The 26,403-nt window shown below is 39.3% G+C and overlaps 1 protein-coding gene and 1 long non-coding RNA gene across 3 annotated transcripts in view; one reads left to right on the top strand and one right to left on the bottom strand.

The window, feature by feature from the left end:
• The window catches only part of CBLL1 (Cbl proto-oncogene like 1), a 16,573-nt gene extending 6,461 nt beyond the window's left edge, over window positions 1–10,112 (bottom strand). The window contains exons 1-4 of one of the 2 annotated variants that reach the window (XM_004459150.5): window positions 9,668–10,112; window positions 4,140–4,307; window positions 881–981; window positions 408–491 (exon numbers count right to left, since the gene is read on the bottom strand). In XM_004459150.5, the coding sequence (XP_004459207.3) occupies window positions 408–491; window positions 881–981; window positions 4,140–4,307; window positions 9,668–9,680 (366 nt within the window). In that variant the 5' untranslated portion in view covers window positions 9,681–10,112. The remainder of the gene's footprint in view (window positions 1–407; window positions 492–880; window positions 982–4,139; window positions 4,308–9,667) is intronic. The other variant, XM_058297161.2, reaches the window with a different exon arrangement.
• LOC111764302 (uncharacterized) lies at window positions 9,923–26,403 on the top strand. The gene is made up of 4 exons (XR_011648838.1): window positions 9,923–10,032; window positions 18,874–22,200; window positions 25,255–25,422; window positions 25,458–26,403. It is a non-coding gene; the product is annotated as an uncharacterized lncRNA (long non-coding RNA).

Below are 26,403 nucleotides of genomic sequence, written 5' to 3'. Positions count from 1 at the left end.
TATTTTTTGATAATTAGAATTCCATTTTCAGAAATTATAGTTATTCATTTAAATATAAAAATTATGGCCTTCCAAGAGAAAACATCCAATTTGATTTTGTTAAATTAGAACCTTTTCCTTAATAAACTAGAAAATGTAAATTAACAGATTAGCCCAAATATATTACTTAGTTTTCAGAAACTAGTATCCTTAATAATTTTATAAGCAATCCAAGAATTTTTCAAGATAATTATATTAAATTAAATTCTTCTTATTTCAGAATTTCCCTTAGGTATTTCATACTTTCAAATGTCACAAACTTAATAAAGTCATTAAAAAATGATAAATCTATCTACTTAAAGTTCAGAGTCCTACCTCCACACTAAGCTTATGCTTACAAAAACAGAATTTAACTTAGTTATACTTACCATTCGCCCATAAATTTTAATAGGCAAGCCACATTTGTCACAGAAATGAACTGGTGTATCATCCTTTTCACCTAAGATGTTTATCTGTTGAAATGATATAATTAAAATTTCCTTTCTAAGCATTAGAAAATTATAAATCTATAAATCATACAGTAAATTTGTTAGTGTTTTATAAAAGCTGTTACAAAAACCAGAAATAAAGGTTTCTTGGTATAATCCCCATATTTCATACATTCTCCACATTAGATGCACCATTAGTTTTCCATTTTTTTAAAGTGGTATTAATGGTTGTTGATTTTGACTTATTGTAATTTACTTCAAATTATTTTTGGAAATAGTAGAAATAAAGAGGCCATTAATAAAAGATTTATGTAAGCTAAAAGTCATAGCTATACTAAAAGTTTATACCAGACATTCTTCATGTGTTCTGCTTTGTTTTAGTAAAATGTTTTAATTTTTATTTATAATTATACCTGAAAATCCCAAAAAAGGTGTCCAGGAAATCTCCGCTGATTTCCAAATAGTTCTCCCCCTTTACAGTCATACCGTTCTTCTTCATTATAATCAAATCCTTCTGAGAAAAGAGAGTGGTGCCTGTTAATATTTCAAATCTCAAATTTCATTTTGGAAGTACATCTACATGGTAAAATAGGCCTGTTAACTGATTCCATTTGATTCCTTTCAAAGCTCTGTTAAGAACAAGATTATCAAAACTAGTTTAAAACATCAGCTAGAAGTAATCATCCAGTGCAACTCTTACTTCATAATTGAGACTTTCACAGTATGGAAACCTGCAATAACAACATATAAAAGATTAGGGGCAGTGCCAGGAACAGACCTCAGGTCTCCTGACTCCCAACCAAGCACTTATCAATTCACCAGAATGTCTGTAGTATAATACTTCACTGATTACCATCAAGATTGTTACACAAATTTTTAAAATACTTGTTACCATTTATTCTAATATATCTACGAAAGTGGTATCACACTGCAAGAGACTGATTTTATGACAAAAAGCATATAATGAAAACAAAGAATTCTGGAAATTTTCTTTAATGACTTAGTAAATCCGATATCCTCTTCAGCCCTACACTGAGCCTGATTTTAGAAATATCAACATATTCAAACTTTATTCTTTCAATGAAAATATCTCCCTATTTAATTATCCAAGCAGCAGGAGTCATATCATATCTATTTACAAGTATCCTCTACTATGCTACATACATATAAATACCAGTAAGCTGAAGGCAATATGAATATCAAATGGGCTCAATTTCTCTGGCCTAAGTGATAGCAATCCTTTCAATTCTCTTATTGCATATAGAACAGAAGACCAATGAACATTCTGATGAAAACTCTAGATAGAATCAAATTACCTAAAGTAAAGCTGAGAAGACAAATCTATCCCTCCAATGTGCCATGCTTCTCACATCTCTTTTAACCCTAGAACTGATAAACAGAGTAGCCAAAGCACATGTTTTAATTAACCTACATGGTAAATTGCAGCACTTGTGGGCAAGCATGCATATACACATATGTGTGCACACATGCACAAATGGCAATAGAAGAATACTCCGGCATACTGTTATCTAATTACCTTCGATACAAAAGGGACAGCTTTAGTTCAACTTCAGGGTTTTCTTATAAAGTTACCCCCGAGTGTTTCCCAGGTCTATTACAGCTTATAAAACACAAAATAAGGAAAATCATCTTTCAAGCCCAGAATATTATTGAGAATATCATAGCCAAGGAAATTAGAAGCAAATTATTATTTTCAGAGGGTTTAACTTGTACTCTCATTCAACTACATATAAATTTGTGCAGATACCATACTGGCACCCCAAATTGCATGTTTTGATTAATGTCTAGAAAATAACTCATTTTTTTCTCCAAGGTATAGGTAAATCTAAAATATAGAAAGAATATCTTCAGGCTTGGTTTGTTCTATTAAAGAGAAAAACTGGTAATGGTAGCTTCCTCTTAAAAGGAGTGTGGGCTGGGGGATGTCTAGGAAGAACAGGGTAGAAGGGGGATTCTAGGTTTTTTTTGCAAGACTGTATTTGTGTATTTCTTTTCTAATTAAAAAAAAAATTAGTTTTAAAAAATTGGCCCAGGCCAGGGGAACTCCTAGGGTGGTGACAGATCATGCAGCAGCAGTTTTAGGTTGCTATTACCATGATTCATGACATACTGTCTTCCAACAAAACTTTATTCACAAAAACTGGGCTGGACTTGGCCCACAGCCTGTAGTCTGTTGCCCTTGTACTAAAAGATAAGATAGGAAAACTGTTTTATACTCATGGAATAGAGAAAGGCTCTTCTATGAATATCATAAAACCCAAAAGTCATAAAGGAAAAGAGTAGATATCTAAACTCTTCAAGCTTTACTAAATAAAATTTCAAAAGACAAATGGGAATATAAATAAATAAAATATATGACAAAAGGTCAATTTTATTAATTTACAAAGAACTCATAAAACTAAATCAGTAAGAGAAGGACAAATAACCAAACAGAAAAATGGGAATAGGCAGACCCCCAAGAGGAAAAAGAAATGACCAGTGCTATGAAGATATACAATCCCATTCATAATTAAAGAAATTTATATCAAAACAAAACCTCTAAAAGGTTGATAAAACCCAATGTTAAGTTTCTGGAAATATGAACTGAAACACCCTTTTTGAAGAGCAATTTGTCAATATATAATTCTAAAGTGCACAATATCCATGAAGCTCTAAATTGTCCCAATTCCTGCAAAGTATAAATTCTACAAAGTAGGCATACCAAGATACATGTACCAAGAAATTTACGGTAACAGTTATGTAATAGCACAAAACCAGAAAAAAGTGTTAAATAAATTTTGGTACCTCCATAAAATAAAATATCACAAAACTGTTTTTAAAAATGAGGAACGCTTGTATGTAGTGCTATGGCAAAATCTTAAATGTATATTACAAATTACATTTTTCAAAGAAAGGTTGCATACATAAAGAAGTAATACTTCTGTGTAAAATAATCTTAAGAGATTACACCTTTGCAGAGAAGGACTGTAGGAGGAGAGGGGCAAATTTTAGCTTTAATGTTACAGGCAGTGTTACTTTTAGTAACAAAAACCTAAGCTAAACCAAAAATATTTCTAAAGAGAAAGAGAAGTACAACATGCCAAAATAAGCAATCAAGGGAAGCAGATTTGGCTCAATGGATAGAGCATCTGCCTACTACATGGGAGGTCCAGGGTTTAAATCCAGGGCTTCCTGGCCCATGTGGTGAGCTGGCCCACGCACAGCGCTGTTGCGCACAAGGAGAGCTGTGCCACGCAGGGGTGTCCCCCGTGTAGGGGAGCCCCACACGCAAAGTGTGTGCCTGTAAGGAAAGCTGCCCCGCATGAAAAAAAGTGCAGCCCACCCAGGAGTGGCACCACATACACAGAGAGCTGACACAGCAAGATGATGCAATAAAAAAAGAGACACAGATTCCCAGTGCCACCAACAATACAAGCAGGCACAGAACACACAGCAAAAGGACACAGAGAGCAGACAACTGGGGGGTGGGGTGGGAAGAAAGAGAAATAAAAAATAAATCTTTAAAAAAAAAAGCAATCAAAAAGGATGAAGAATAAATAAGAGGATTAAAATAAAAAAGAGGTAGCTATGAGTAAATAAAATCACATGGATTATTTGGTGAAATCGAATATTACAGAAAGACTGTTGGACTTGTTAGTTTAAACAAATTACCTTCATCACCAGGTGGAACTTTTGCAGGCATCCTGTTTATAGTCCTTGGAGTTCGAGGAGCTGGTTTGGCTTTGTTCGCTTGCTTGGAGATGAGCTTTATAGGAATTCGTCTACGAACATCAAGACCTCCCAACGATCCAGAACTATTAGTGCCTTGTAACTCATTATCTATGTTAAAAAAAAAAAAAGTTTAATTTTACTTTTTGATGATTATTCTGCCACAGGTATTAAAGGAACATACCCAACATTACCAAGGGTTGAATAGTTAGGTTCTGACTTTAAATATTATAATCATAAATTTAACTGCTAATTTTTTTTAAAAACTTTCTATTTTTATTTCATTGTCTTTTTTAAAAAAGATACATAGATCACGAAAAATGTTACATTAAAAAATATAATAACTGCTTATTTTCTCTACTTTGGATAAACTCTTAAAGCAATGCTTTTTAACCTTTTTGAGACACGGAACCTGTTAAGCTGACGATATATAGAACCTCTCCTTAGAAAAATAAACAATACAGTTTTCCATATAATTCCAAAAGGACTTACAGGTACATAAACCTATTCAAGAACCCAAGAGAAGAACCTCCATATTGAAGTAACTGTAAGAGATTTTGTTTAAAGCAGCCGAAGAATAAAACTTAGGAGAAAAAAGAGAAAGAAAACTATCCCTGTCTTCATGACTGATCATCAAGCAAGCAGAGTAGTCAATAAATGTGCTAAGTCAAATTTATACCAGGACAACCAAAAACACTGGAAACACAAAACTAACACCAACAATGACAAAATTAAATAAGTCATCTGAATATGAAGGTAGCCCTAAGGTAGGTGACTGATTATTCCCTTAAGCTTTTCTAAAAAGCATTCATAAATAAAGTAAAAATTATTATACCATTTAGTACTAAAAATATCCAATAATGTATTTGTGTTAATAATATTTCTAGAGATACACATGTAAAACAGAGTTACTCCTAGTCAGCACTGTAATGGAAATCTATAGTTTAGAAGAATGCAAGGTTTCTGTGCACAGCTCACACTTTCTAGTCCCTGAAACCCCCTGCTTATTATCTATGAAATAAATTAGTAATTCATGTCCCATGAATAACAGGATAATTATTTCATAGAACAGACTCCATTTAAAGCTTAAGAGTCTATCTTTTTGCAAGTATATGAAAAGAAATTGCAATACAGAAAATATTCAGCTCTACTTAATAAAGACAAAACGAAAACTCCCTAAAATATAAGTGCAAACAATTTTAATTGTAAAGTTTTAAATACGGCCAGTTATATACCAAGGCTGTGTAACTACCCCTACAAGAGATATTACCATCAAGATTGATAGCCAAACTGTCCACAGTAACTAGGTAAAACCAAACTTCTAAGTAGTAAGCTATTATAGTACAGACATGTTAAATTCATATCCATTTGTACTCCTTCTGCACAATAACATAGGGAACAAAATTAAAAATAGATCCTTATTTGTTAATTGAAAATATCTTTTCATCTGTTTTCTACTATTTTAAAATAACACAAAACTTTCCTGGAATTCCTCAAAATTTTCATGGAAAAGGGATTATAAACAGCTAAACTCTTGAGGGTCTGGATAAACCAAAGTTGATTAACTTTTAACACTTCACTACATGTACTTGTTGACTAATGTATTTCAGCTACTTTCATCTAGTTACTAACCCATATAAAAATACTCCCAAACAATGCAATGACCAAAAGATAGATATGACAGGGTAACCTTTTTCCTGCTCAGAAGCTATTCCTGACTTTCCAAAGAACTAAAAAAGCAAGTTGTGCTAGAAAGATAGTTAATGGTTTAAGGTTGTCCTTCAGATACTAAAAGGACTCTTCTGGTTTTACCTTTGTGAATAATGAAAATACCACAACTTCATTACAAGTCCTCACACCACCCTGAACACCTGAGGTCACTACGGTTGCTTGCACAGCCTACTTTCAAAGACTTGCCTGCTGCACCATAACATCTTGTCATTTGCCTCATAGACCACAAGTTCATAAAAAAAAGTAGAGCATTTAATTTTGGGTTTGTTTGACGTGGTTTTCTTTTGGGGGTGGCTAATTAAAAATCAGAGCATATTGAAATATACAAATCTTTCACCATACAGCACAATCTCCTTTTGAATAAACAATAAAAACATAAACCCTATAATAAAAAAGTCCTTGGATATTGCACAGGTCTATAGATAACTATAGATAATTGGAAGCTTAAGGTGAATCCACTTTAAAAAGGAACAACACTTTTATACTATATAGTTTTAAAATTTTTTTGATTATGATTTTGTCTTGGAGAAAAAACAGAACCAATATATTTTACACAATTTAGGTTAGTTACAACCAAGTGTTAATTTTTAGAATGATCACAGAATTAATCAAGTGTCAACTGAGAACTTCTTGGAGTAATTTTTCTGGCAAAATTCTATTTTAGCACCACAGGATAGACTGCATTTTACATTTGACTCTTTCAGCATGATCCCAAATGGGTCATTTTTGTGTAATATTTGAGTTCCATTTTCCAAAGGTCTTTTAATAATTTGGTAATAAAGTTAATTCATTTGAGATTCCTATCCTGTCATGATGCCTTCAATGACCTGACTAAATGACATTTCCTCAGTTCTCAATGGCTTTATTTGTATTTCAAATAGTTCAAACTCATGTTTATTAATTTCATGAAAATCTCCATCTTTTGCAAGGTATGCAATTTTACCTCAATGTACAGAATTATCAAATATGAATGTCAAACATTCAGAAGACTAAGAAATTAAAAGAACAGAATAGAGATGATAGTGCTAAGCAGAAGGTATAACTTGAGTGGGAACTCATTTTTTAAGTGGTCAGTTCATTAGTGAATATTTTTATGTTAGAATGAATTTTACCTCCTCCAACAACTTTTTAACTTAGAGAATTTGAATAATAAATACTCATATGCACCCACCCATATTACAATTTCCTAACTTAACATCCTCTAAATTGTAGAAGGGACTTGATTCCCAATAGGCCTGGATGAGTAATATTTTCCTAAAGTTGAACATTTGCTACTCTTAACATCAAGATCTCAGAGATTCAACACTACTAACTTTCCAAACACTAGAGTTCCTTAGAGCCTGATTCTAGGCCCTCTTCATTACTCTCTCCCCTGCTGTGATCTCATCTCATCCATTCCTATGCCTTAAAAAACCACCTATGATGTATTAACCCCAAATGGGCATTTTCAGCCCAGATTGTTCCTCTGATCTCCAAACATTTACCTCGAATTGTCTTGACAGTTCTCCTTGTCTCAATACACATCTCAAACTTAGCAGTCTAAAACCAAACTCACTCTTTTACCTAAATTCCCATGGTCCACCTCTACCCCTTGAAAACTTATTTTCCTCTCAAGTTTTCCCCAACTCAGCAATGGGACCTACCATCTACTCAGCTGCTCAAATCAGAAATCCAGGTTCTTTCCTTTCTCACATACCTCCAAGTAAATCCACCAGGACATCTTTGTATTCTACCACCAAAATATTTACTGAATTTGTCCACTCCCCTTCATCTTCACTTAACCAAGCTACCTATACATCTTCTGGTCTACTGTGGTTGCTTCCTAAATTGTATATTTTCTACTACTCTTGCCTCCCTCTCTTAACCCATTCTCCATATAATAGCTAGCCTATTATATATATTTTTTAAGATTTTAAATTTTTTTAAAAAATTTATTTCTCTCCCGTTCTCCCTCCCCCCCATTGTCTGCTGTCTGTGTCCATTCACTGTGTGTTCTTCTGTGTCTGCTTGTATTCATGTCAGTGGCACCGGGAATCTGTGTCTCTTTTTGTTGCATCATCTTGCTGTGTCAGCTCTCCATGTGTGCGGCGCCACTCCTGGGCAGGCTGCACTTTCTTTCACGCAGGGCAGCTCTCCCTGCAGGGCGCACTCCTTGCGCGTGGGACTCCCCTACGTGGGGGACACCCCTGCATGGCTCGGCACTCCTTTCGCACATTAGCACTGCACGCGGGCCAGCTCACCACATGGGTCAGGAGGCCCTGGGTTTGAACCCTGGACCTCCCATGTGGTAAGAGGACACTCTATCCATTGAGCCAAATCTGTTTCCCATAGCCTATTGCATTTTAAAAAAAGAACATGTTCCTCCTTTACTTCTATTCCCTAGTTTCATATTACACAAAATTCCATTCTTTACTATGGCCTTCAAAGTCCTGCAGAACCTAAATCCTGCCTTCCTCTGCAATCTCAACTTAGGGCACTTTCCTTTGTGCTAACTAGGTTCCAGCCAACTGGCCTCTACATTTTCCTCAGAGCCTTTGTACTTGCAGGAAATGCTTTTTCTCCTGTTTATTCCATGGCCGGATTCTTCTTACCCATGAGCTTTCAGCTTAAGTATTACCTTTCCAGAAGACATTCCCTGACCATTCTCTCTTACGTTTCATTCTATTAGTCTCTACCACAGCATCCATTTATTTTCTTCAAATCATATATCATAATCTGTAAGCATTTCATCTTTTAAAAACTTGTTTACTGTCTATCTTCCCCAATAGTATGTACTCTCCATGAAAACAGGGACTCGGTCTTATCATTCCATCCCTAGGCTGAGATGTACCTGGCATACGTGTGTATGTGTAATTATATAAACATTTGATGACTGAAGACATATGTCCCAATCAACACCTATACAGGCAATAAATAGCCTTCCTTCTTCACTTGTGATATAGTTGATTTAACTATGGAGCACTTTTCTAACTCTGAAAGCCCTTCATTCAATACCCAACCACTAGGAAACTAAAGCCAAAAAACATGTAGTAAAGGGGTGGAGCCACTCTTATTTGGTAAAGGGGACCAAAATGCCTTGATTTTAAGCTCTCCCTTGTAAATGACACCGAATTATGAGTAGGGATCATAGATGAAGCTCGGGACATGCTTTAGGCTTGAGTAAAGAAGCCGCTCCAAGTATAATTCCGAAAACCATATCCGACTCCTTTCTCCAACCTCTAGTTCATGAAGGTACGGAGAGACAAAAACGACAGGAGCATCCGCCCAACGCTAACCGAGACAGCAGGAAGTCTCCAACCCTCTTTAACCCATCCACTCTTAGCCGGAGCCGAGATCGCTGTGAGTCTTCCCCTCGTTCAGAAAGAAATCTACCCTCCTCCCCGCAGTTTTCGTAACACAGGACTTAAAACCCGGGATGAGAGAAAGAAAAAGAAGAGAGAGAGCGCGAGTCGCGTTCTCCCCTCTCCCCGAGGGCCGCGCCACACGTCGTCCGGGGTAGGAGCCCAGCAGAACCAGAGAAGCGGCTGTTGCCGGTACTGAGACTGTAGCTACCGCACCGGAGAGTAGGCCAGGAAGCAGCAGGCCCATGCTGGTCACGGAGGGGTCTGCGAGATTTCTTTCTCACCGCCACACCCCAGTGCGTGGTGGCTGGCATGACCCCTCTATGCCCACTGGGCGACCGGTCCCAGGCCGGCTAAGGGGCCATGGAACCGGGACCCCCACTGCCTCCGCCTCCTTACCAGTGTGATCCATGATTCGGCTCGCAGAGCACAGTGGGAGCGGAAATCAACCGCGCCGGGGTAGCAGGGAGCGCGTGCGCGGTACCTTCCGGAGCCCGGAAAGCGGAAGTGCAACCAGAGGCCTCTGCTACCGTCTCCAAGGGTTTCCTCCTCTCGTTTCCTCTACCCTACTCCAGTAAGGGAGTCAGGCATAGTTTGGGTAGAAGGGGAAAGAGCGAGTACGCGAAGAGCTTCAGTGTCAGGGTAGCTAAGACAGCTGCTCATGTGCTTTAAGAGAAGTAGCCTTTAACTGTGGAAAGCAGATCGATCGATGGGAACCGCGGAGAAGCACCGCGGTAGACGCGGAAGGAGTTTCCTAGCCGCAGGTGAGGAGAACGCCCACCCCCGTAAAAGCGCTGCCTTCTGGGACTTGTAGTGCGCCAGGACCCTGGAGCCGGCCAGGCCCACTGCGCAGGCTCGGCCGTTGTGCTGGCCCCACCCCGGCGGGCGGAGTAACGGTTTGGAAGTCCCTAGGGTCCGCGAGCGACTGTCTTCTCTGTCAGGTCTAGGAGAGTGTAAACATCGGCGCTCGGGAAAGCGTCCTCCAGTGGGAGGTGCCCAGGGGATGGTTGGGCTGAGTGAAGCTCCCAGCTAAGGAGAAAGGCTATGTTTATTGTCTGAATTTTGCTTTGTCGTCACGAACTGCATAAACCCACGGAGAGAACAGTTGGTATATGTCCCTGCTCCCACCTTTTAAGTTTCTAACAGTTTAAATATATTTATAATGCTTGCCCACCATTCATTTTCTAGAGAAAACACTTATAGCCCTAGGAACCCCTAGAACACCTCTGCTTAGGACTGGACGAAGGACCAGGTGGAGGACGAGCGCAGCGCAGCTCCCTTTTTCTTGGGGGACTCCTAGCAATAAGGTGCAAAGAGCAGAGCTGAAGCGCGAGGGTAGGGGTAGAAACGTAGTGAGGTGAAGAGAGCATTAGGGTTTGCCGGGAAGGGAGACATTAAAAAGGAAAGGCCTAAAATGAGGAAGAGAGTTACCACAATAGACAGTACCTAGTTCCAGTTCTTGGTCCCAAGGGTTTGTGGTTGCTGCTGCTTTCATCTTCTGCAACCAAAACAAAAGCAAAGTGCCAGAGAGTGATGATGCCTTAGGACATTCAATGCAGCCTCCACCTGGTGGACTTCGCTTATTTGTATCCACTCCGTTCTCCAACCCTTTTACACTTGATGCTCTCGGATGAGTAGAAAGGAGCACAATTAGTGGGAAACAAGCTGGGGAGTCAAGGGATTCGGGTTCTATTCTTGTCGTCCCTTGGTGACGACATCATTACCTTGGGTTATTCACGCTTTCAGTGCCAGAGTTCCTAGATCAATAATAGGGATTATTATATTGACCTCTTATCTCATAAAAGTGTTTTCACCATGTTGAATTCCAAATAAACTCTATGTAGCAATGTGTTTTATTTATATAATTATACAGATTCAGCTTTGAATAATACTATGATGATCAACACTTTTTAGTGTAATGTGTTATTTAATTATTGTTTTACTAGGCTCTTTTTAGAGATTCCCACTGTGTCTGCAGCTTTATAAACAATTGCTGAGATACATTCACAACTAAGGACATTTGTAAATCAAAGATGCCACTAATTTTGTTAAAACGTAGAAGTTCAACATTACTTTGAAAATGATTGCAGTTGCTGACATTGCTTTTGTTTTGGAGAACGGAGGGAGCTTAACCTTTCTCCCAAAGCTGTGACCCTATTCCTCTAAAAACAGTGGTGATATAATAAAACAGTGGTGATACGGTTGAGCATTTTTCACCATGTTGCGATGTAAAAGAATACAATTTTGCTATTTCACAGGAAGTGCCCTCTTTTTTTTTTGGTAACCTCGTATTTAGCCTATTAGCTAAATTTCAGATTAATGCAAATCTGGGTTCAGGATGCATAGAGTGTTTTGGTTACTCAGATACTAATGTTAATATTTCAAGAATTAGAATAAAATGGTACCTTCAACTGTATTTTACATACTTTAGTTTTTGAGTCAGAAGTTTGTCAGCACTTCATGGTTCCTCAAATTACTATTTAAAAAATACTGAGAAAGGCATCTGAGGTGGCTCCGGTGATTAAGCATCTCTCTCTCACATGGGAGGTCCCAGGTTCAGTTCCCAATGCCTCCTAAAGAGAAGATGAGCAGAGAGTGACTGCAAACAATGAGAGGGGAGGGATAAATAAATGAAATAAATCTTAAAAAAAATAAAAATACTGAGAGAAAACACACTTATTTTAGATTTCCTGTTCATGAAATGTTAGGTAAATATTTTATTTGATTTGGCATTTGTTGTTTCCAGCTTCAGGATTTGTGCTCTATATCCAATTTCTTCTTAACTGCAGTTGTGTTGCTTTACCAGTACAGTGTGACAAATTAATCTCTTTACCTAAACAAAGTGAAACAATACATACATTTATATTTTATTACTCCCCTCTAGTAGCCTTTATTAGTGACACGTTTACTGTCATCAGTCACAAATTTTTTTACTGAAACTTGATATTTAATGTTTATATAGCATTGTACTGGCCTACGGTTTATAAAAATGAAGTCATAGTAATAAACGATTAAAAGTACTGAGGTATATATTGTCATTTTATTGATAGACCCATCTGTTTGCCTATGAATTATAGGCTACTGTTCTTCAAGATGTTTTCATAACTTTCCATGTAAAAAGCACTGTTCACACTATGAGAAAGATGGTGTCTTAGTTTGCCAGGGATGCTATAACAAATACTACACACTGGTCAGCTTAAACTTAAAAGGAATTTATTAGCTTATGGTTTTGGCAGCTAGAAATCCAAAATCAAGATGTCTGCAAGGCTATGGTTTCTCCAAAGTCTAGAATTCCAGTGATGGCAATCCTCTGTCACCTGGCAATTTCTCTCTCTCTTTGGCTTCTTCTACTTCTGATTTCTGCTTAGTCTTCTGTGTCTCTGTCTAGATTTCCTCTCCTTATAAGGATTCCCGTAATACAGATTAAGGCCCACCCTGGGCAATTGGGCAACACCTTTACTAATAATAACATCTTCAGGGAACGAACTTTGGCCCAGTGGTTAGGGCGTCCGTCTACCACATGGGAGGCCCATGGTTCAAGCCCCGGGCCTCCTTGACCTGCATGGAGCTGGCCCATGCGCAGTGCTGATGCGCGCAAGGAGTGCTGTGCCACACAGGGGTGTCCCCCGCGTAGGGGAGCCCCACGCGCAAGGAGTGCACCCATAAGGAGAGCCGCCCAGCGCGAAGGAGGGAGCAGCCTGCCCAGGAATGGCGTCGCCCACACTTCCCGTGCCGCTGATGACAACAGAAGCGGACAAAGAAACAAGACGCAGCAAAAAGACACAGAAAACAGACAACCGGGGGAGGGGAGGGGAATTAAAATAAATAAAAATAAATCTTTAAAAATAATAATAATAATATCTTCAAAAGTCCAATTTACAAAAGGTTTCTCACCACAAGACAGGAAGTTAGGACTTGAACATCTCTTTTGTGGGAGACATGATTCAATCCCCAACAGATAGGATGGGTATTTGGCAACTGAGGAATCAAACTCAGATAGCTTGTTTCCCCAAGAGCTTATTTCAGACTCCTCAGTTGTAGATCAGGCCAATAACTTTCATTGCCTTAATGCTCTTTCAGCTGTTTCACATTGCTTCATTAAAAGTGCCTAAGATAGAAGAAGGCAAGAGCTGAATAAATAATAGTCCCTGCCTGAAGGACCTTACAGACTAGCGTTTATAGAAATAATTAAGTTCTAAGTGTTTAAAGGGAGTGCAATGTTATGTATATTCAGAAAAACTAATGACCACTGGGATTGGGGTAGTTAGGCTTTGTGGAGAGGTTTAAGCTGAACTTTGATGAAAGGATAGGATTTAGAGATATGGAGAGTAATGAAAGAGGCATATCAAGATGTAGGAATTGTTATGTAGAGGACAGTGGTCAGCTTGACTTGTACTCTTGGTGCATGTTTGGAGTACTAAAATATAAAACAAGGTATGATTATGGAGAACTTTGAAAAAGTAAGAAAACAGGTAATAGTTAAGAAATAGAGCATATAAAGAAAACCAAGCATGATATATCCATATAAACAATGTAACCCAGCTAGATATATTAAAAATCAATAAGCAAATCTTAAAAAATAAAAATAGGAAATCATATTAATTTATCTGAGAGAAGAACAATTGACCAAGAAACCAGAGATGTCTGTGTTTGCCAAAATGCCAGCAAATATGAATGAACTGTCAATAAAAAAAGATCTGGTCCCCCATAGAAGTTTTGAAAAGCCAGCAAGGACTGGCAAAAACATCTTTCTAAAAGTTCCAGAAAACAGTTAAAGGACTGTAGTAATGGGGCAAGCCCTGAATCAAGAAAAAGGCCATTAAAAGCGGCTGGATCTCATATCACTTTTTTTTTTTTTAAAGATTTATTTATTTTTCTCCCCTTCCCCCCCTCCCCCCACCCCAGTTGTCTGTTCTCTGTGTCTATTCTCTGTGTCTATTTGCTGTGTCTTCGTCGGCTTCTGTTGTTGTCAGCGGCACAGGAATTTGTGTTTCTTTTTGTTGCATCATCTTGTGTCAGCTCTCCGTGTGTGCAGCGCCATTCCTGGGCAGGCTGCACTTTGTTTCGTGCTGGGTGGCTCTCCTTACGGGGTGCACTCCTTGCGCATGGGGCTCCCCTACGCGGGGGACACCCTTGCATGGCAGGGCACTCCTTGCGCGCATCAGCATTGTGCATGGGCCAGTTCCACACGGGTCAAGGAGGCCCCGGGTTTGAACCACAGACCTCCCATGTGGTAGATGGACGCCCTAACCACTGGGCCAAGTCCGCCACCTCATATCACTCTTGCTGGCCCTTTCATCATTGCTTACTGGCTCTGCACAGTATAGATCCCTTGTCCTGGTTCCAGAAGAAGAAGAGTAACTGTCATGCTGGGATATGTATGTCTGGCCTAGTCTATCTGGTGGTGGCCTGAGGGACTTGCTGTCCCAGAAATTGCTCTACATATAGAACACAGCTCACTAAGCTCTCCTACACAATGCTGTGGGAGAGCAGTCAAATCATATTGCCTGGGGCAAGGGATTGCTGGCAATAGGACGTAAAATTCAGTGCCTGGGACGATCAGGGTACTGTTCCTAGGGAAATAGACATTTGCATTGATGTACATGGGGAATTCTTAGGGCAACATATGCATGGGCACACAGAGGCATGGGCAGAAAGGATCAAGGTGGCCTTTATAGTTTTGCCTCGAGTTATTCTCCAGATTCATTATACGGATCAGTCTTGAAGGAGAAAATCCCACATTAGACTTCAAAGACTGGAAAAGGCGATTTCCTCCCTCTGTCTGTCCATCCCTTCCTCCCTCCCTCCCTGCCACCCTTCCTTTATTCTTTTTTTTTTTAAAGATTTATTTTTTATTTATTTCTCTCTCCCTACCCCCTCTGTTGTTGCTCTCTGTGTCCAGTTGCTGTGTGTTCTGTGTCTGCTTGTATTCTTGTCAGCGGCACTGGGAATCTGTGTCTCTTTTTGTTGCATCATCTTGCTGCGTCAGCTCTCTGTGTGTACGGTGCCACTCCTGGGAATGCTGCACATTTTTTGCGCAGGGTGGCTCTCCTTACAGGGTGCACTCCTTGCGGGTGGGGCTCCCCTATGCAGGGGACACTCCTACATGGCATGGCACTCCTTGCACACAACTGCACTGCACATGGGCCAGCTCACTGCACAGGTCAGGAGGCCCTGGGTTTGAACCCTGGACCTTCCATGTGGTAGGCGGATGCTCTATCCACTGAGTCAAATCCACTTCCCTCCTTTATTCTTTTTGTTTGTTTGTTTTAATCCTATCTCCTAGCATTTAATGAAAGCTCTGACACAACACTAGCTGGATACAAGCTTAAGGAATAGATGCCTTAGAGTCTAAATTCCAGTGATAACACATTAAAATATCAAAATGTCTAGGTTTCAACAAAAGATTACAAAACATACAAAGAAACAGGAAGTGATGGCCCAGGCAAAGGAGAAAATTAAAGCATTAGAAACCATCGATGAGGATGATCAGACCTGGGACAGTCCAGACACTTTTAAAAAATGGTCCTGAGTATGCTTAAAGAGCTAAAGGGAAATGTGGACAAAGAACTAAAGAAATTTAGGGAAACAGTAGATGAACAGAATATTGATAGATAGGTGGAAATATCAAAAGGGAACCAAACAGAGTTGAAGACCATAGTAACAAATTTAAAAATTCACTAGAAAAAAATGAAAGGAAAGGGTTGTGGGAAGATGGCATTGGACTAACATGCAGAGCTCAATGCTCTTAAAAAAAAAACAGTAGGGGGGAAGTGGCTGTGGCTCAATCAGTTGGGCTCCCGTCTACCATATGGGAGGCCCTGGGTTCGTGTCCCAGGGCCTCCTTGTGAAGGCAGGCTTGCCTGCATGCTGCGGAGGGCAGCTAGCCCGGGCACTGTGGAGTGCCGTGAGCCTGCAAGCACTGTGGGGTGCTGCCGGCCCACAAGAATGCTACCATACTCATTCTATGAAACCAACATCACCCTAATGCCAAAAGTAGATAAAGGTACTACAAAAAAAGAAAATTACAGACCATTATCTCTAATGAATATTGATGCAAATTTCAACAAAATACTTGCAAACAGAATCCAAAAGCACATTAAAAGAATTATACATCATGATCAAGTGGGTTTTATCTCAGGTATGCAAGGATAGTTCAACACAAGAAAATCAAAAAAGTGTAATAAACCATATGGATAAATTGAAAAAGAAAAATCACATGATCCTCCCCGTTGATGCAGAGAAGGCATTTGACAAAATACAGCACCCTTTCTTGAAAAAAAAACTTGGAAAGATAGGAATAGAAGGAAGCTTTCTCAATATACTAAAGCACATATATGAGAAACCTACAGCCAGCATTGTACTCAATGTTTTTGTTTTTGTTTGTTTTTATCTTTTAATGGCCTTTTTAAAAAATTTATTGTTTTTAATGTTACATTAAAAAAAATGAGGTCCTCATATACCCCCCACCCCCTTCACCCCACTCCTCCCATAACAACAACCTCCTCCATCATCACGGGACATTCATTGCACTTGGTGAATACATCTCTGAGCAATGCTGCACCACATGGTCAGTGGTCCACATTATAGTTTACACTTTCCCCCAGTCCACCCAGTGGGCCATGGGAGGACACACAATGTCCAGTAACTGTCCCTGCAGATCCACCCAGGACAACTCCAAGTCCTGAAAATGCCCCCACATCACATCTCCTTCCTACTCCCTACCCTCAGCAGCTACCCTGGCCACTTTCTCCATGTCAATGCTACATTTTCTTCAATTACTAATCACAATAGTTCATGAATAGAATATGAGTAAGTCCACTCTAATCCATACTTTATTCCTCCATCCTGTGGACCCTGGAATGGTTATGTCCACTCCACATCTATATCAAAAGGGGTCTTAGATTCCATATGGATGCTGGATGCAATTCTCCTGCTTTCAGTTGTAGGCACTCTTGGCTCCCTGGTATGGTGGCTGACCTTCTTCACCTCCCTGTTAGCTGGCTGGGGTAAGTCCAATGAACCAGAGCATAGGAGTTGCAAATCTGTTGAGGCTCTGGGCCTGGCTATCACATAGACAGTCCAGAGATTCAGGTCCCCTGAGTATACACTAAACCTCAGCGCCAACCACAGGTCCAGTAAAAGTAACGAGAGGCTTGTGAACAAAGATCACATCTGAGTCCAACTCCATCACACTCAAAAACACAAACTCCAAAGTAGGGCCAACTGATACGGCACTGAACTCCATCTGCCATGACCATAGAACCTGTGGGTCTCTGTAGCCCTCAGAAGAACCAATACCTGGGACTGTATCTTTAGCTGTCTCTGGGACTCTGCTGAGGTGTGTGTAAGGGCAACCCCTCTGATGACCTCCTGGCTCTTTTTTGGAGACCCATAGCCATATAAACTCATTTGTCCTTTCCATTTCCCCCTTTTATTCAAGGTCAAAAGCATTTTTAACTCCTGATATTACATGTAAGCTGAGATATTCTGCTGGTCTGAGTTGACCCTTTTATTCTAGGTCATTTTCTAATTATATCATCAGCTGGTACTTGGTAGTAATCCCTTAGTTCCAGGGAGGCTCATCCCCAGGAGTCATGTCCCATGCTGGGGAGAAGGCAATGCATTTACATGCTGAGTTTGGCTTCAGGACTGGCCACGTTTGAGCAACATGGAGACTCTCAGGAGGTAACTCTTAGGCACCCTGCAGCTCTAGGCCTAGTTCTTATTTCAGGCGCACAGGCTCACAAGCATAGTCATTAGTACCAAGGGCTCATTGTTGAACCATCCTTCTTTTTTGGTCTTTGCCATTGCACTTGGGGGATTGTTGCTGTTCCATTAGGGAATGTGATAGAGCTCCCCTGGCTAGGAACTCAGCACTCCCTCAGTTGTCATTTTTAACTGTAACCACTATGAAAATATCCAAACATTTTTATGTACCCTGTATATATGCCCTGGAGAACTCCCTCCCAACCATGTGTCCCCTGTCAATAACATCCCACACCAGTATTTGTACTCATTATTGAAAGACTGAAAACTTTCCCGCTGAGATCAGGAACAAGGCAAGGATGCCCACTCTTACCATTGTTATTCAACATTTTGCTAGAAGTTCTAGCTAGAACAATTAGGCTAGATAAAGAAATAAAAGGCACCCAAATAGGAAAGGAAGAAGTAAAACTTGCTATATTCACAGATGATGTGATCCTATATCTAGAATTTCCTGAAAAACCCACAACAAAGCTACTAGAACTAATAGACGAGTTCAGCAAAGTAGCAGGATGCAAGATTAATACACAAAAATCAGTAGCATTTCTATACACTATTGATGTGCAATCTGAGGAGGAGATCATAAAATTCCATTTATAATAGCAACTAAAACAAATATTTAGGAATAAACTTAACTGAGGATGTAAAGGATCTGTATTCAGAAAACTACAAAACATTGCTAAAAAAAAATGAAGAAGACTTAAATAAATGGAAGGACATTATGTGTTCATGGACCAGAAGGTTAAATATCTTTAACATGTCATTTCTTCCTAAATTGATTTATAGATGCGATGCAATCCCAATAAAAATCCTGACAGCCTTTTTTTGCAACAATCCAGGTGTCCATTAACTGTTGAATGGATAATCAAATTGTGGTATATACATATGATGGAATATTATTCAGCAATAAGAAGAAACTGAGTGAAACATAAGACAACATGGATGAACCTGGAGGACATTATGTTGACTGAAGCAAGCCAGACAGAAAAGAACAAATACTGTATGACTGTGCTATTTTGAACTAAATACATTGTGGAAACTCATGGAGATAATAATTAGGATATAAGTCACCAGAAAATAGGGTAGAGAATGGAAAGCTAAGGTTAATCTGTGCAATATTGGTAAAATGACTGTAAATCTTGGAAATGAATAGAAATGGTTAAAGCATATCATGGTGTTTGTAACTAGCAGTACTATTGTATGCATTTGACAGTGGCTGAAAGGGAAATAAGATCTTGTATATTCCTAAAAGGAAAGCTAAAAAAGTGGAACGTGGGACTCTATAAGATAGTAAAACCTAATGTAAAACACAAATATGGGTGATATTGCATATATAAAACTGCTTTTTTGTTGCTGTTGTTGAGGTACCAGGGCTGGAAATTGAACCCAGGACTTCATATGTAGGAAGTTGGTGCTCAACCACTGAACCACATCCATTCCCCCCCCCCCTTTTTTTTAAATAAGAAATTTTACTTGGTTCACTTATGAGCTATTAAAGATAGCTCAGATCACAAGCATATGGTTTACATGAAATGTTAAGAGGATCACAAAGTTATACACATAATTAGTACAAAATTAGACAGGCCAACTACAAGACAGAAAAATGACCCCTTTACTGCACAAAAACTAAAAGCCACTAGGATTTTACCCCCTAGAAGCACCCAGAACTTTGCCTTATAAGCCCCTTCTAGTAAAAGTAGAGTGGGATGTTTAGTAGCTGAAATCTCAGGTGTTATATACATGTTTCTAGTAATTCCCCAGAATGTCTGAGAAGGGACTTGCTATAACTGGCAAACCAGGAACTCAGTACTTATTCCAGGAATACCTGAAGGTTTGAGCCCAAAAGTAACATGCAAGGCGGCAGTAGTTTCTCTTCTTAGGCCTCCAGTAAGCTCTCCCAGATTGCAAGTCACAAGCAAGCCTGACCACATGCTATGAGCCAACAGGCATGAATTTGTCCCCTTCCCCAAATCCCTGAGCTATTCCACCTGTAGTGAAAGCTGTGCAGTGGTAATTCAGTCAAAAAACCACCACCCCACAACTTTGTGTTTAGGGTATAATAAATCAAGCCAAACACAATTTTTACTAATACATATCAATAGTGGTTTCCTAAACACAAGTTTGATGGATATTGCAAACTACAGTTCAAGATTATTGCCAAAGTCATGATAAGTTTCTTCAAACAGGGAAGACTGTTTTTATAAAATATAAATACAAATATACTAGAGGGAAGGAAAATGAATAGCAGCTATGTATGGCAAGAAAGCAGACAGAGAGAGAAAGCTGATAAGTTTTGTGTGTTTGTTTTTGTTTATTATTATTATTGGAATAATGAGAGTGTTCTAAGAATGATTGAAGCAATGAATGCACAAATATGTGAGTACACCGAATACCATTGATTGTACATTTTGGATGGATTTATGCTTTATTAATATGTATCAGTAAAATTGATTTGTTAAGGAAAAAAATTCACTAAATGGGTTCAACAGGAAATTGAAGCTGGCAGAGGACAAAAGATGAAGAAAAGGGAACAGAGTCTGAGGAACCTGTGGGAAACCACTGAGCATACCAGTATACACATTGTGGGAGTCCCTGTAGGAGAAGGAAGAAATGGGCAGAGAGAATATTCAAAGAAATAATAGCTGAAAAAGTTGCAAATTTAGCAAAAGACGTGTTATATATCTAAGATGCTCAAGGAACTCCAAACAGGGTAATTCCAAATAGACCCAAACCATGCCATATTATAATCAAATTGTTGGATGCCAATGATAAAGCTGAAAGAGAGAAGCAACATGGCACATACAAGGTAGCCTCAGTAAGATTAAATGCTACTTTCTCATCGGAAACCATGAAGGCAAGAAAAGACAGTGGGAAGCACATTTAAAGTGCTGAAAGCAAAAATTGTCCCCCAAGAACTCTGTCTCTGGCAAAACTATCTTTCAAAAGTGAGGGACAAGTTAAAACATTCCCAGATAAGCAAAAGTTGAGGGACTTCATCACCACTAGACCAGCCCAAAGAAGTGGTAAAGGGAATTTTGCAGGTTGAGAGGAAATGACACTGGACAATTGACTGGAGCAACATGAAGAAATAAAGATGTCTGGTAAAGATCATGATATAGGTAAGTATTGTCATGATTTGTAACTCTGCTTTTTTAACTTCCTAAGGATCTAAAAGGCAAATGCATAAAATGTATTGATAAATCAAAGGGTTTGGACTTATAATGTATAAATATGTCATGAAAAGATCTACATAAAGATAGGGATATCGATGAGTAGGGAACATAATTCATATATGCCATTGGAGTTGTTAAGTTGGTATCAAAGTAAATGAGATTGATGGAGGTTTAGGATGTTAATTTTAAGCCCCATGGTAATTACAAAAAATAGAATAGAATATGCATATTCATAGAGATAGAAAGTAGGATATAGGTCCCAGGTGTAGGGAATAGGGACTATGAGGAATTAATGCAAATGAATGTAGGGTCTCTGGGGTGAAGGGAAACTTCTAGTAATGTGTTGGTGAGCTTGCTGGCAAAAAACAACATGTAGCCAAAATGGCCGCTAAGCATACACAATGGCTATCACAAACGGCCCCTCCCTTCTTCCTAGCCATTTTCCCGCCAGAGAAGCCCTCGTGCGCAACTTCAAACCTGCCTCATCCAATCAATAGCCGCTTCAAATTACCCCAGCCCCCCTAGCCTATCCACATCCGTCACCTCAAGCCCCTACCCCTGCCTATATAAGCTGTACCCCCTCCCCAATAAACTAGACCTGCGCCACGAGCCTGCGTCTCCGGGGTGGTTACTGTGTGTTTAACCTGGCTGTGTGATACCAGGGCCCCGTCGTCACTCACAACCCGTTCGAGAAGTTTGCCTCACCGAGGCGAAAGCCGTCTAGCTAACGGCCAGGCCAGCCGTCTAAAGGCCCCAGGGGCACGCCCACAGTAATGGATGGTGGGGAAGATACTGCTCCATTAATCACATTATAAATGTGATTAATCCCACTGAATGGTATGATTGAGGGGTTGGGATGGGAAGATTTATGTTGTATACATGTTTCCACAGTTAAGAAAGAAAGCAACTAAAGAAATAATGATAATTAAATACAATACATGATAGTGGATGGGATCTGAATGGAGAAAAGACTCAAAAGAACATTATTGGGAGGTAAGAAAAACTGAAACATAGTATATAAGGTTTATATCTTGAACTTGTTAACTGCACTTAGGTGATTATGAGTATCCTTGTTCATAGGACATGTACATGGAGGTATTACGTGTTCAAGGAGTATGATGTGTTCCACCTGCTCTCAAATGTACAGAAGAGAGATGGGTGGATAGATGGATGGATGGTAAATAAGGTAGAATGATAGGGCAAAGGTGGCAAAAAATTAAATTTTGTGGCTCTGGGTATCTGGGGGCAAGGTGGAGGTATGTTGGGGTTCTTTTTATGAGGTTTGTATTATTTTTGCAGTCATCCTGTAAGTTGGAAATCATTTTAAAATAAAAGGGTTTTTAAAAAATATCTGTTTAAATAGTCCATTATATGTTAACAAATTTGAAAAGAAGAAATGGGTGGGAGAAACAGTACACATAATGGTTAGACATATGAAATTTGGAATTAAAGTCTGTGGATTCCAATCCCAGCTGTGCCATTTACCAGCTCTGAGACATTAGGCAAATTACCTAATCACTTTGTGGCTGATCTCCTTCTTTTGTAAAATGGGGATAATAATAGTACCAACTCTAGAGTTGTGAGAATTAATTGTTGTTATGTATCTAAAGCACTTAGCACTGTCTGGCATACAGTAAGCCCTCATTTACTAGAGTTAATTTCTATATTCAGTGCTTCTACAGGTTACAGTAAGGATTAAATGAGATAATGCTTAATGTAGTGCTTGGCACACAATTAAATGAGTATTAAATGTTAGTAACTATTTTTTAAAATATTTATTTATTTATTTCTCCCCCTCCCTCCATTGTCTGCTCTCTGTGCTGTGTGTGGGCCAGCTCCACACAGGTCAAGGAGGCCCGAGGTTAGAACCCTGCAGTTCCCATGTGGTAGGCGGATGCTCTATCAGTTGAGCCAAATCCACTTCCCTCTGTGTCTCTTTTTGTTGGGTCATCTTGCTGCATCAATTCTCCACGTGGGCCAGCACCCTTGCGTGGGTCAGCACTCCTGCGCTCTGCAGCATTCCTGCATGGGGCAGTACTCCGCACAGGCCACCACTCCACATGGGCCAGCACTCTGCATGGACCAGCATGCCATGTGGGCCAGTTCTCCACACAGGCCAGCTTGCCTTCACCAGGAGGCTCTGGGTGTTGAACCCAGGACCTCCTATATGGTAGACAGAAGCCCAATTGCTTGAGCTACATCCACTTCCCATATTTCATTTTTATTAACTATAAAAATGGATAGGACCACTGCAAAAATATCAACATTAGTCCCCTGTTGCCTCTGAAATTGTCCGATTTCTTATCCTAAGATCCAAGACAATTCTTCTGTTCCCATTTACTTATCCTTCATCATTTCTCACAACTTCTCACACATCTTATACTTAAAGGTGCATCAGACTTTCTCACTAGTTTTCAAACAGTAGAATCTTTCATACTTAAGTTCAACAAACATTTATTGAACTCCACCTATACAACAGGCACTTCTTAAAGCTCTGGAGTTACAAAGAGAACATAAAAAGACAATGAGTTTCAGTTTTTACTTTATCTAAGTCTTTTTGGTAAATATCAGAAAATGGTTCTTTTCTTTGGTATGTGGGGTTGTCTCCCACATTAGATTTGATTTGTCTTTTTGAATTCTAATATAATTTGATCATGATATTAAGAAAAATACAACTGATTTATTTTAACAAAATATAACCTTCTAACCTCTATTCACAAAATTAAGGATGACTTATATTTGCTTTTCTTTTTTACTAAATTTATTGAATAATTTTCTTTTTGTTGCTAAGAGAAACAATCTTGGTTCTTGTATCTTTGCAAAGTTTTTATATGATATATATATATATATATTCTTACATGAAATACAAGGTGGTTGTTTTTAAAAAATGAACTGGAGATAGATTTTGAAAATAGGGTCTGTGGGGCTATTCATTAGCATACTGATGCCCATACCAAGCAAATCTGATGTTTAGCTATACCTCTTTGAACTCTGTATACTGCAGTGCTAGCTTTCCCCTTACTTGACCTGCCCTTGGGCTGGGTTAGCATGCTTAGCCCAGCCCTGCACTGTCTCAGCTTCCTCCTCTTCCTACTAGTCACTTTGGATACATTAAAAATGAGCTCCCAACATGTTGTCACAGCCAAGCCTTACCAAGTTATGGCAGCCAGCTTTCCAAACCCCAACAAAAAGTAGTCTAGAGACAGATTCAGAAAATAAGAATGAAGACTGAAAATTGCTGCTTGAAGGCATTTTCCTATTCATTTTTTAAAGGAAATTACAGACCTGAGACCTGTTAATATACAAACCCATTTAGATAGGAGTCCTTTGATCTAGAGAAGCAAGTAGTCTGTGATACTGTTTCCTAGACTTGAGAAAGCTTTTGTAAGGGACCCCTGACCTACCACAGTTGCCACTCTATGCCAGTTAGAAGAGGCTCTCATGCTTGAGACTTGCAAATAAAGTTATTTAAATAAATATCTCTCACTATCAGAAATGCTTTTGACACCATAACCCAGTACATAAACACAATCTCCATACATACTCAAAATACACATAAGTGTCATGAAACTATATATACCCTTATTTTATACAATGGTTTCTGAGATTTCTATTTTTTATTTATATATATGTGTGTGTGTGTATATATATATGTATGTATATATTTAGGTGCTGGGGCCAGGAATTGAACCTAGGACCTTGTATGTGGGAAGCCAGCACTCAACCACTGAGCTACACCAGCTCCCCCGCCCCCCCCAAGTTGACTTTTTCATTTATTTCTTTGTTTAATTTTTGTTTTCAGGAGGTACTGGGGAAGCACACACTCAACCATTTGAGCTACATCCACTTTCCTATATATGTGTGTGTGTGTGTGTGTGTGTGTGTGTATATATATATATATATTTTTTTTTTTTCAGGTACGGGGGAATAAACCCAGGACCTCATATGTGGGAAGCTGGCGCTCAGCCACTAAGCCACATCGACATCCCTGAGTTTTTTTGTTGTTGTTGTTTTCATTTGTTTTGCTTGTTTGTTTTTGTTTTTCAGGAGGCAATGGAAACCGAACCTGGGACCTCCCGTGTGGGAACTGAATGCTAACCCACTTTAGCCACATCTGCTCCCTTGGGACTTATTTTTAATACAGCAGTGCAAAAGAGTATTACAGAAATAGACAGATAGCCAAGGCTAAAGAATGACAAGAAACTCAAGAACAAGGCCAGTTGGAGTTTGTTTCCTATAACAAGTACTAGCTACCTCCAGAACTGATCTCCAAAAGAAAAAAAAAAGATTTCTTGGCAATAGATTTAACATTACCCTGTTCCTCAGCACAGGAAAATACTAGGCATGGATTTGTGATCCTTACTACCATCTTAACACCTACCTATCCTTGAAGGTGCTCTACTCATAAGCTACCTTCTCCATTAAGCCTTCTCTGATGCACTCTCTCGTAACAGGAAATATAATAGAGAAGGAGCATGAGCTTTAGAATCCAGCAGAACTGGATTCAAATGTCAACTCTGCTTGTGTGATATTGGATAATTAAGCTCTCTAAACTTCAACTTCTTTATCAGTAAAATAGAGGTAATAATAACTTTCCTCACAGATTTGACCCATAAATCAAAGAAGATGATATCTGTGAAAGCTCTTTGTCTGCCAAATAACAGGCCTTTAAATATTCATTTCCTGGGAAGCGGACTTGGCCCAATGGATAGGGTGTTCGTCTACCACATGGGAGGTCTGCAGTTCAAACCCTGGGCCTCCTTGACCCGTGTGGAGCTGGCCCATGCGCAGTGCTGATGTGCACAAGGAGTGCTGTGCCATGCAGGGGTGTCCCCCACGTAGGGGAGCCTCACACACAAGGAGTGCGCCCCGTAAGGAGAGCCGCCCAGCGCAAAAGAAAGTGCAGCCTGCCCAAGAATGGCACCGCACACACGGAGAGCTGATGCAGCAAGATGACACAACAAAAAGAAACACAGATTCCTGGTGCTGCTGACAAGGATAGAAGCGGTCACAGAAAAACACACAGCAAATGGACATAGAGAGCAGACGACTGGGGGGAGGGGAGAAATAAATAAAAAAATAAAAAAATTTTTTTAAAAAATATTTCCTTCATTCTTCTTGGTAGTTATTACCCCTGCAGAATATTTGGGCAGTGTATTTTTTTAAAATAAAACAGAGTTTATATATCTCTGAAAA

Source organism: Dasypus novemcinctus, chromosome 5 (genome assembly GCF_030445035.2).
Source record: "Dasypus novemcinctus isolate mDasNov1 chromosome 5, mDasNov1.1.hap2, whole genome shotgun sequence".
NCBI lineage: Eukaryota > Metazoa > Chordata > Mammalia > Cingulata > Dasypodidae > Dasypus > Dasypus novemcinctus.
The sequence above is the reverse complement of the archived record's forward strand: the minus strand, read 5'-3'. Positions and strand labels throughout refer to the sequence as shown.